We start from the raw sequence: 12305 nt of genomic DNA on the forward strand, positions 1-12305 counted from the left end.
CCCCTCCCGAGCTGGGATTACAGGCGTGTGCCACCACACCCAGCTTCCCCCACTATATTTCTAATCAATATTTCATGATAGAACAAGTTCAAGAGATCTGTTGTACCACATTATCACTATAGTTAATAGCAATATATTAAATATTTGAAAGTTGCTAATTAAATGTTCTCACCACAAAAAAGACATACATATGGTATATGTGAGTGACATATGTGTTAATTAGCTTTAGTAATTCCAGAATATATACATATTTCAAGACATCATGTTGTGCATCATAAATATATACAATTTTTATTTGTCAATTAAAATTACATTTTGAAAGTACTTTGTGTGGGCTGGGGATTTTGGCTCAGTGGTTCCAGTGCCTGCCTTGCAAGTACAAGGACCCAAGTTCAATCCCCAGTACCAAAAAAAAAAAAAAAAAAAAAAAAAAAAAGTACTTTGTGATAATCAACAAGTCCATGAGATGAGTTTTTTTTTTTTTTTTTTTTCCTAGCAGAGGGTCCTGGGGATCCAACTCATGGTGCTCTACCACTGAGCTACAATATCCAGTCCTTTTTATTTTTTATTTTGAGGCAAGGTCTTGCTAAGTTGCCTCAAACTTGTGATTCTCCTACACCCAAGTAGCTGGGAATTACAGGTGTGTGCCACTCTGCCTGGCTTTTCTCCCTCTCCCTCCTCTCTCTCTCTCTCTCTCTCTCTCCCTCTCTCGTATGTGTCTGTGATCTCAGATGCTAGTAAATACTCTTGCTGCAGCTCCTGTTTTTTTCCTAAAACCTCTTGGCTTCCATTCAGTTCCCTTTATTCTTTCCTGCTTCCTGAAAAAAAGCCTATTTAAATTTTATAGATAGACATAATTCATACAAGAACCCAAATATCCTTTATGCTTAACATTAAGGTAAATGTATCCTATTATAATTGATGTTCTTTTGCATTAGAAGTATTTTTATACATATTAGCTTTTCCCTTTGGAATGTTATTATTATTATTTTTTTTTATTGAGTTTATTGGTACATTTAGGGATACAGTACAGTTACATTCATTGTTGGGATCATGTACCTTTACATGGCAAGTCTTGATTCTCATTTTTTCCCCTTACCTTTGCCCTCCCTTCACCCCCTCCTCCCCTCCCCATCTACAAACACTTTATTTTCATCTTTTCATTCTCTCACATTTTTTTCTTTTCCCTTTTTGTTCTTCCCCTACGTATCACACCTTCCCTACACCTTTAGCTCCTTTCCTCCCATTTCTAAATGTCAGTAATCTTATTAGAATCTTATGCATTGTTGCAGAATATTCACACCAGGGAAACTATTTGGTATTTACACATGTGGGACTTATTTATTTCACTTAGGAGTATATCTTCAATATGTATCCATTTTCCTATGAATGAATCTATTCTCTCGCTCTTTATGGCTGAGTAATATTCCATTTTATAGAAAAACCACAACTTCTTTATCCAGTTTCCAATGGATGGGCAAATAGGTTGTTTCCAAGATTTAGCTATTACAAACTGTGCCGCTATAAACATGGGTGCACATACTTCTCTGTGATATGATTCTTTCAGTTCTCTTGGAAAGATAACCAACAGAGGGATGGCTGGGTCAAATGGAACCTCCAGTCCAAGCTCTTTGAGGTATCTCCATATTGATTTCCATAGTGGTTGCACTAGTCTGCACTCCCACCAACAATGGAGGAGGGTGGAATGTTATTATTGATAATAATATTCATAGTGTTTTTTGAATTATTATTATTATGGGCAACTAGTAAGGAGCCTGTTGTGCCAGCTTCGGTGAGATTTGGTTATGGCTTAGATGGAAGCCGGAGCAGGGGCTGGAGAGTAGTTGGTAGAATCTGCGGGACTTTCTTCTGCCTGTGTTTGTGGAGAGGGATGGGGGTGAGGATGAGGACAAAGGAAATGTCAAAAATTACTTTGAGTTTAACTTCATTGGTGAGCATAAAGGTGCTATTACTTTCTGGGCCTGGGAAGAGAGTATGTTTAGGGGAATGTTTGTGGGTTCACCATAATAAATACTAGTCAACTATTTCAAAAAATGAATGAATGGTTTAGATGTAGGCATATGAGTATCTGTATCTCATTTCTTACCAGCACTTGGTAGAATAGGGCCTGACTTTCTATTTATATTTGTTGAATGAATAAATGAATTTATTTTTTACTCACTTTGCTCAGTAATAATATAGTCAATGCCAACTGAGCGTCATGCAGGAAGGAAGCAGAGTGACTTGTGTTCTCATTTTCTGGTCTTCACCCACCTCTATTCCTAGAACTGTGGTTTGGGCAAACAGAACGGGGAGATGGGTGTTTCCTCACACAAGCTTTGGATTCCAGTTGGATATAAAGCTTCCTATCAGAATATGCTGTTGGGTCCTGAACTATTCTCCCTGTCTTCTATACTTCCTCAGATGCATGTGACATCACATTTGACCCAGACACAGCACACAGGTATCTCCGGCTGCAGGAAGACAACCGCAAAGTCACCAACACCACACCTTGGGAGCATCCTTATCCAGACCTCCCAAGTAGGTTTGTGCATTGGCGGCAAGTGCTGTCCCAACAGAGTCTGTACCTGCATAGGTACTATTTTGAGGTAGAGATCTCTGGTGCAGGCACCTATGTTGGCATGACCTGCAAAGGCATCGACCGGAAAGGAGAGGAACGCAACAGTTGCATTTCAGGAAACAACTTCTCCTGGAGCCTCCTTTGGAATGGGAAGGAGTACACAGCCTGGCACAGTGACACAGAGACTCCACTCAAAGCTGATCCTTTCCAGAGGCTTGGCATCTACATTGATTTCCCAGGGGGGATCCTTTCCTTTTATGGTGTAGAGTATGAAGCCATGACTCTGGTTCACAAGTTTGACTGTAAGTTTTCAGAACCAATTTATGCTGCTTTCTGGCTTTCCAAGAAGGAAAATATCATTCGGATTGTGGATCTGGGAGAGGAGCCCAAGAAACCAGTGCCATCCTCAGTGGCGACTGCTCCCTAGATTCTAGGCTCTATCTTGCAGGCATTGCTAACTAAATGATGGGGCAGCAGTTTTTTTGTTTTGTTTTGTTTTGATACTGGAGATTCAACTGAGGGAATTTGTACTGAGCTACATCCTCAGCCTTTTTAAAAATTTTTGAGGCAGTGTCTTGCTAAGTCTCTAAGTTGTGCAAGTTGGGCTTAAACTTGTGATCTTCCTGCCTCAACCTTTTAGAGCACAGTGCCTTGGGGAAGAAATATCTGCCATGGTAGCTTGGTTTTAAATTCATGTGGATCTACGAATGATGAAGATTCTCCAGCTGCTCTCCTTTGCTACATACAGTATTTCTTTGCATGTTTGCAGTGATTCTAAGGCTCCAAAGTCTCTCCTATCATCTCCTAGGGATAACCTCCTACCTGCTTAGGTGATCATCATCTTCTGCTCAGAATTGCTAATAAGGACTCTTTAGCATATGGAGAAGGTTGCAGAGAAATAGCAGTAAATTTTAAACTTTACAGTCCATTTCCTTTGTGCCAGACAGTTTTTTTAAGTGCTTCTTGTACAATTAACTCAAACATCACAGCAGATCCATGGGTTAGATACTCCTATCATCCTCAATTTGTGAAAGGGGAAACTGGTCCAAGGTGGTTAGCTAACTTGCTCATGGTTTCTCTAGTTAATCTGGTTGGGCCATTGCTGAACTTTTGAACATAAGGATATATTGCCTTCCTCGTTAGATCATGAATGTTATATATAAGGCAATAAACCACACAGTAAACTATATAGCAGGGAAATTAAGTGTCTTAAACCCACTTCTAAGAGTTTGCACATCTTTTTTGCATGTACCATGTCTGACTCAGCCACCTAGCCATGCACTGACCAAGAACTCAGCCCCACACATAGCAGCTCATTCTAGTTTTTAGACAGTGAGGATCAGAAAAAAAAAATATCTTAATGGACTCAAAGTCTTAGTCCTGTGGGTTCTGGAGAGGGGTCTCACCCTTGTCTTCTAAAATCACCTGGACATTTTGGATTTCTTAATTTCTCATTCAAAGGACAATTCTTCAAGTTATTTGTGGATGGCACTCCTCTCTCCCCCAGATATTCACACCAAGTTTTCACACTAAATTTCCTACCTTTCTTCCTGGTTCCCATTCCTTCAACCTCCACCCTTTTGATTATTTCATTTTTCTTTTGACAAATAAGCTCTCTAAGATTGATGATAAACATTTATCAAGCCTTCAGCAAAATTAAAAACTGTCTTTAAACAGGTTTCTGAGACTATAACCTGAAGCTTCTGGTGGGATTAACCAGGAATGTTACTTCTGGATCTGTTCCTGTGACATATATTAAGGCAAATCTCTCCCGGTTCAGTCTGGTGGTCTTGTCTCAACAGTATATTACTGTATATTGCAAGTGTTCTTGTAAAATAATGTGTATATATTATTTTAGCATCATTTGATTTGTGACTCTGTCCTATTGGTATTTAATTAGGGTAGGGCCAAATCCAGAATCTTGAGGCACTTGGGAAATACTTTCTGAGGTTAGTTCTATACAACCTATTCATTGGTAGAACTACAACATTGTAGTCTACCTTTTGCCTGCTTATTTTCTGAATGTATAGAAGGATTTTTTCAATTAAAGAAATCAATATATGCTAAATTTGCATGTCCTTGATCTATATGTTAGCTGTTGCTCTTAAGAGAGATTAGATCAGTGTGGCCTGTCTTTTTTTAATCTTATTTTTTAATTGACAAAAAATAATTGTATATACTTAAAGGGGTATAGGGTGATCTTTCAATACATGTATATAAAATCTAATGATTAGATAAGAGTAGTTAGCATATCTATCACCTCAAATATTTATTTCCTTGAAGTGAGAACATGCAGTCTTTTTTTAAGCTATTATGAAATAGTCCTGCCTTGTTTGTACTGAACCTGTGTGTTGTTGGTGCTTGCCATTTTCTTTTCTAAATTCTCAGAATATTTAGTAAACCACTTTAGGGTTCCTTTGTGGGTTAATATCAACTTTATTAGTCTGATGTTTACAGGATCTACCTTATCTTTCTTTTTAAAAAGTCAAGGTGATACTGTCTGTCCTTATTCTCTACTCTTTTTAATTTTTCAAGGATTTCTGCCTGATTTGTAGACATGTAATTGTGTCAGTGTTCTGAGATATAATTTGGCTAGGTTAGAATATACAAGATTATATAAAAAGAACGATTTATGTGTGTCCTCACCTGGCTTGTACTACATTTTCCTGTTGTCTCTTTTTGTCTGTTAGTTTCAGGTTCAAACCCCTTCATTTTAATATAAAAAATAAAATCAAAATTAAGAATTGATGTATTATTTACTTCCTTTCTGTCATTGCCTTAAATGATGACATAACATTTTTCTTTTTCTTTATCTGAAAATTAAAAATTTCATAAAACAAGTAAATAAAAATTAAGGAAAGAAAAAAAAGAGAGCCAAAGCCTATTTTGTATTCTCTTACACTTTCTCTAGCTGTGCGTCCATTTGTATTTATGTACTCTGGTCTGCTAGGTAGACAGACTTAACTAAACAACCAACATTAAACTTCATCAAGAACTTGCTTTGGTGTCAGATCATTCTGTTTCATTACCAGGCCAGTGAGAATGTAATTTTAGCCACTGCCTAATCTTGTCTCAACGTTTGGAAATCCAAGCACATAAGGCATTCTGTACCAGAAATCTTATGAATTCTGAGTAAATTCTTACATGCTCCCAAGATTCATAATGAAATGATAAGACACTAATGTTTGCTCAGTGGTGGATATTTGTCCTACTCAGTTTTGTATTGCTATAACTGAATACCACACCTAGTAAATTATAAAGAAATTAAAAAGTTTTTTTTTTACAGTTATGGAGGCTAAGAAGTCCAAGCTCAAGGGGCTCACATCTGGTGAGGGCCTTCTTGTTGCCTTATGCCATGGTAGAAGGGAAATGAGTGAGAGAGTACTTTAAAAAGAGAACTCTTGGCTTCAAGCCCTTTCATAATTGCCATTAAAGCATTCTCAACAATGAGGCCTTCATGAGCTAAACACCTCCCATTTGGCCCCACTTCCTAGCACTAATGTTTTGGGTGGTAAGTTCCCAAGGCACACTTTCTGGGGAACACAATCAAACATAGCCAGTTTCAACCCAGCTTAGTATGTTTTTGAAATGAATGTCTGCGAATTAAATCGATTCAATATGTATGTGGCACTTACAACACAAGCCTGTCTGCTAGGTACCATGATAGAATAACCCAGAAGATAACTGCATCTTTTGATCATGGTGTACTGATTTAAATGGAAGCAGAAAATATTCATAGGTGAGGAGTTGGATAGGAATGAACTATTTAAGAAAAAAAAAATAGATGGAGTCCTCATTTCTGTGTCCATATGCACTGCTTGTGATTTAACATTTTTCTTGGGACGTCTTCAGTGACTGAGTTCTGCATTGTTTTGGTGACTGACCTGCTCCTTGGCTGATCCCCAAGGCCTCAGCCAACCATCTTTACTCAGAGGCTACCACTCTGCACCTTAGCCTCAGACAGAAGATGGAAGGAAAGCTGCATATTTCCTGCTGTAGGTCCCTCAGATTTTGGCACCGACGTCTCCTCCTTGGTTCCTATCATTAGACATCTTGGTGGCAGGGCAGGCAGGCAGCCCTTGCAGGGAGGTTAACTGAAGTTCACATGCAGGGCACAAACTGTGCATGGCTTAGGTAGAGCACTGTCCACCAAGGCTTTGTGGACATCCTCAATTTTTATCTCTATTTCTGGCTTATCTCATAGTCTTATTGAGAAGAAACCCACAACCCCCTCAGAAGGAAGGCCAGGTACTAGAAAAGAAGGAAAGAGTGGATGATTTAATAAACACCATGCACCACTGATAGCCATGGTTGGTTATTCAAGGTTAAAATCCTTTTTTATCAAATTAACAATTTAACTAATGACCCTCATGGTTACCTGAAAAAGAGAGAAAGAGAGAGAGACAGAGAGAGAGAGAGAGAGAGAGAGAGAGAGAGAGAGAGAGAGAGAGAGAGAGAGAGAGAGAGAGAGAGAGAGAGAGAGAGTGTGTGAATTCATGCTTTTTTGTCTCACATAAAAATAATTTTCAAAAATTCTACTAAGCTATCACAGCCAAGTTGCAACTAACTCTTATATATTACTCAGCAGCTTCCAGCTATAGAACCTCAGTGTAGGCTTTTCATATTGGACTGCGCTCTTACGAGGTTTATATGAAATCTTTATCTTTCTGCAGATCCTCTTCCGTCCCGCTCCTCCTTCATTTTCCAGCCAAACAGTCAAAATTTGAAGTGAAATTTCATTCTTCCACTTGATACTCCAGAGTTTTTGTTGTGCGATTAAGGTTTTGTGTATCACACGGTTAATGTACACCCTGAAACTCCAGTCTTCACTGTTGGACATATAGGTAGGGCCCCAGGAAGCTGGAGGACCAGGTGAGGTGGGAGATGGGGATTGGCCTGGGTAGTCCCATGAGTCGGGGTTCACTCGGAGGCAGTCTCCCGGACTGCAGTACTTATTTCTCTATTTTTCATCATTGCGGTCTTCAACTTGGGATTAATTCTAGTTGTATGAATGACATTTGGCTTTCATATTCATGGCCTCAGTTTCCTCATCTTTAAAACAGAAGGGATTGGACTCTCCACATGATCTCTCAGAGTGCAAGAAGCTCTAAAATAATCATTTTTAAAATTTACAGAATATCAGTGATCACTTTTGTTCCCTTAACCAACAGGTCATGCTTTTCATCAATACCTAACAGATAACTAGAGACTCTAAAAACCTACAGAAGCCATTATAGCATAACTTTAAGGGCCCTTCTAAATATAAACCAGTCAGTCATCATACAGACAGCGTCATCATTTTTGGTAGCTCCTTAAACAATAAGAACTTTTAATAGTAGATTCAGCCAACTGGACATATCAGAGGCTCTGGGTCCTCTTCGTATCTTCAAATCCACTTTGCTGAAGTTTTCCTGAGGTTCCTCAGTGTCCTCTAAAAACTATAGTTTTTTAAAATTAATAAGAAATAGGAGTTCATGTTTTGAGTGCCCTTTTCCCTTTCTTTTTTGATTGTTTTTTGAAACAGGGTCTTTTAATGTACATACTGTGTAGCACAGGATGGCCTCAAACTCTTGGCAATCCTCCTGCCTCAGCCTCCTAGTGATGACATTATAGGTGTGTGCCTCCACTCCCAGCTTATTTTTCCCATCTGTTTTCTCCTTTAATCTTGTTAGCTGAGGGAAGTAGATACTGTTTTCTCTATTCATTAGGTTGAGGATGAAAAAAATCTAGCTGCTCAGAAAGTTTATGTAACTTGCTTCAGGTTATTAAACAGTAAATTGTGAAAGTAATTTGTGTTTATTTCTAAAATGAAGTTACTTTCACAGCTTTTGAGATACAAGCTTAGTTTACTCCAGTGGTTCTCAAAGGTGTTTCTCTGCCCACAGCATCAGCTCATCTGGAAACCTGCTAAAATGGAAATTATTTCTCCCTCAGCCCAGACTTTCCAAATCAGAAACTCTGGAACTGGAGTACTGTCTGACTTAACTAACTTCTGGGATTTCATTGCGCAGTGAGGTCTGAGAACCACTGGTTTATCTCTGTCCTCTTGAGCCTATTCTGCCTTTCATCTACCAATAGCAACTGCCTTAGAGCTTTAGTACAAGCAGGAAGATGTTTTTGGTCATCCCGTGTGTACCCTACCTCCTTCAGATTCAGCACATTTATGCCCTCTCTTAGTTTTTGACTTTTTGGATAATAAAACATTTCTAGCCACTGCCCTTTGCAGTAGTTTTGATGAGTGTCCCTTAGGTCCATGCATTGAAGGCTTGGTCCCCAGGGTGGCATTATTGGGAAGTGTGGAGCCTTTGGGAGGTAAAGGCTGGTGGGAGGTTGTTAGATCATTGAGGGAGGACCTCTGAAGGAGATACACTACCCTTTCCCCTCCTCTTCTTGGTCCATGAGATGAACAGTTTTCTCTGCCATGTTCTTCCTGCAGTTCTCCTCCAGAGACCCAAAGCAGCAGGTCTGTCTAATCTTGAACTGGAAGTTTCAAAACCATAAGCCAAAATAAACCCTTTCTCTTTATAAGTTAATTGTCTTGGGTATTAAGTTATAGTGATGCAAAGCTAACACGTACACCCTTGTTTCTTCACCTGCTCCAAGAGGCAAATAGATGACTTGGGAAACTCACTGAGATTTTATAAGAAAAAGCTTATTTAACTTTGCCAACAAATGTCACACAGGTCAACTAACCCTTATCCCAAACAATAAGTGTTCAGATTTTAGATGGTTCAGATTTTGGAATATTTACATGATAGGTCCGAGTCTACAAAATTCATGGATGTTTTATATACACCTTACACACATAGCCTGAAGGTAATTTTACATACTCTTTTAAATAATTTGCATTTGCAACAGTTTTAACAGCATGGAAGTTTCCACTTGTGGCATCATATCAGCACAAGTTTTGGAATTTGGAAATCTTACAGTTTTGTTTCTTTGGATTAGGGGCACCTCTATCATGTGATGAAAAGGTGATGGATAACACAGCACAGCTGCTGCTGCTGCTGATAACCACACTTGACATGGGGAGAAAGTCCCTTCATTTGACTCTGACAGCTGCCGGTGAGCCACATGAGATGATGCTCTCCATTTCATGGAAGGGAAGGTGCAGGCTGAGAGTGACAACTGAATTATCCAGGGACACAGCGCTGCGTTGTAGCAAAGCCCATGCCTCCTACTCAGAAGCCTGTGATTTTTTTCTGAGTCAGGGCAGGTGGCTGATGGGGAGACAGAAGAGTTGGACTGAGACCAGCCTCAGGGCCTCTGGTGCTGCATCAGTCAGAACCGCAGAGCTGGGAGAGGGTGACGTGTAGTCCTTTACCAAGCCAGCAGCAGCCCTGCCTTCTGGGCTTTTTCATGTCTGTGGGAGGGAGAGATAAATGGAGGTGGAGGTGGGGCTGGGAGGGGGTTAAATCAGAATCACAAATCAGAATGAAAAGGGCAGAAAGAAAATCAAAGATAGGTGTGAATCCTTTGGCCTGTACCCCCCTCCCCACTCCTGTCCCTCACCTAGATGATATATATTTGCTTGCCTGCCTTGAGGTCACTTCCCTGCACAGGCCTAGTCTCTCTCTCCATATTGTGCTGTTCTCCTCTGAAATCACATCCTCATTTTGAACACCAGATCCCAAATGGCTCCACTCCCATCCAAGTAGGCACAGGGCTCAGCCCTCCAGGAGGCAAGATCCAGACAGGCAGCAAGGAGGATAACAAGAAACTGCTCTCTCTCTCTCTCTCTCTCTCTCTCTCTCTCTCTCTCTCTCTCTGTTTAAAGGAGTCTACCTGTGTCTCTTCTTCAAGGAGCTGTTTACAAAAGGAACTGTTGAGTATGGTGACAACACACAAGTCATCCCTCACTATTTGAGGAGAATCATGGGAGGTTGTAAATGTGTTTCAGGGGGCAGGATGGAGAATGAACCATGACTAATGTCTGAAATCCTATCGATTGAGTTCTGATGAGGAGCCAGGTGAAGAGCTGTGTATGCATGTGAGTGCGCGCGTGTGCGTGTGTGTGTATACTCCTCTTATGTGCTAGTGCAAAGTGAGATGGGGTGAGAGCAGAAGTCCTCATGCTCCACCACCTTGCAGGGTAGAGATCATGTGTCTTCTACAGATCAGGAAATAGGGGTTTAGGGAGAACTGAGTGACCTGTCCAGAAGACACAGCCAGTAAGGAGCAGAGATGAGATCTGAGCCAGTTGCTCTCTCCCAAGTGTATGCCCCTCTGTGGAGCCACAGTCTACTCTCTGAATGAAGACTGAGTTGCGATCCTCATAGATTCGAGCCCTTAAAAAGAAACTAGATTAGCTTAAAGCACTTCCCATCTTATGCATTCTGATTTTGAGATCCCCTCATCTACCCCCTCCTTTGTCTGGTAAATTAGATGAATTAGACATTAATCATCTCTTCTTTTTACACTTTTCTCAGAAGAGAGTGAGAATTGATTTCATTTCTAACTCCAGCACGTGACTGCTATTGCCAGTGCACACTCAGTGATGAGTTTTACTGCTTTTCTGTAATTGTGCTTGGTCTTCGGACATGAGGGGCTAGCAATCCATACAGTAATGCACACTTTTTGGTTTCATCTCGGGTAATACCAATGATAACAATAATAACAGCAGAAACAACTGATCTCCTAGAAGTTCTCTAATCTGAGAAGGTAAGTATTATTTTCATTATCTGCCTTAATTTCTTCCATCTTTGTAAGTAAGGAGGAGAAACAGGCTAGGGAGGCCAGGTATCTTAAGATCATATGACTCTCAAGTAATGCAGCCAGTTTGAAGCTAGTCTTGTTTGAAGTAGGAGGTGTAACTCAGTGGGCCTGCTTGACTAGTGTTAGATTTGTTACAGTGATTTTTGTTTTGAAAAATTTCAAAAATCTGAAAAGGTGAAAGAATAGAACAATGAACTCAGCTGCTAGATAGTCTTCTTCATCCACATTTACCCAATATTAGCATTCAGTTACACTTGCTATTGAATATTTTAAGAAGCCCAGTGAGACCCTTAACTCCCTCTTAACAGCAGAAGTAAACTTTCTGTTTGAGTTTCCCTAAGGGGCCACATGTACTCATGGATTTGGGTCTAATGGCCAGTTCATCACTCCTGAATGTTACAAGCCAGAGCAGAAGGGGAAAGATCTCAGAAAACAGGTAAGATTTACATTTTCATGTCATTTTTCTATTAAAAGTTACACATACATTTATTTCTTGTAGGCACCTCAGTGTAGTATGTACACACACACACACACACACACACACACACACTCACACAAACACTGTAGTGGACTTCAATTATTTGCTCAAAACGGTAATGCCAATGACAACACAGAAGTTCATCCTTATCTACAGTTTAGTTTCTGAGGTTTTAGTTACACTTGGTCAATCTTGGTCTGAGTCATTGGTAACATCATCATCACAAGAAGGGTGAGTACAATCAATAAGATATTCTAAGAGAGAGAGAAAGTGAGAATATTTACATAATTTTATTCCACTATATTGTTATAATTGTCCTACTTTATTATTCATTCTTGTTGCAAATCTCTTACTGTGTGTGTCTAATATATAAATTAAGCTTTATTATAGGTATGTTTATGTAGAAAAAACAGTATATGTAGGGTTTGGTGCTGTCTATGGTTTTAGACATCTATAGGGATCTTAGACTGTATTCCCCCGATAACTGGGGACAGCCATGATAATGACCATGTCGATAGGATCACAGCATGT

At 39.8% G+C, this 12305-nt stretch overlaps 1 protein-coding gene across 1 annotated transcript in view; it reads left to right on the forward strand.

Moving 5' to 3' along the window:
• The window catches only part of Trim16 (tripartite motif containing 16), a 22801-nt gene extending 19688 nt beyond the window's left edge, over positions 1-3113 (forward strand). Inside the window, exon 6 of the mRNA XM_010618824.2 lies at positions 2425-3113. Coding sequence (XP_010617126.1) covers positions 2425-3008 — 584 coding nt within the window. The 3' untranslated portion in view covers positions 3009-3113. The remainder of the gene's footprint in view (positions 1-2424) is intronic.
• Positions 3114-12305: the final 9192 nt, after the last annotated feature.

The sequence above is a fragment of the Fukomys damarensis genome, unplaced genomic scaffold (assembly GCF_012274545.1).
Source record: "Fukomys damarensis isolate Sample0158 unplaced genomic scaffold, DMR_v1.0_HiC HiC_scaffold_13, whole genome shotgun sequence".
NCBI lineage: Eukaryota > Metazoa > Chordata > Mammalia > Rodentia > Bathyergidae > Fukomys > Fukomys damarensis.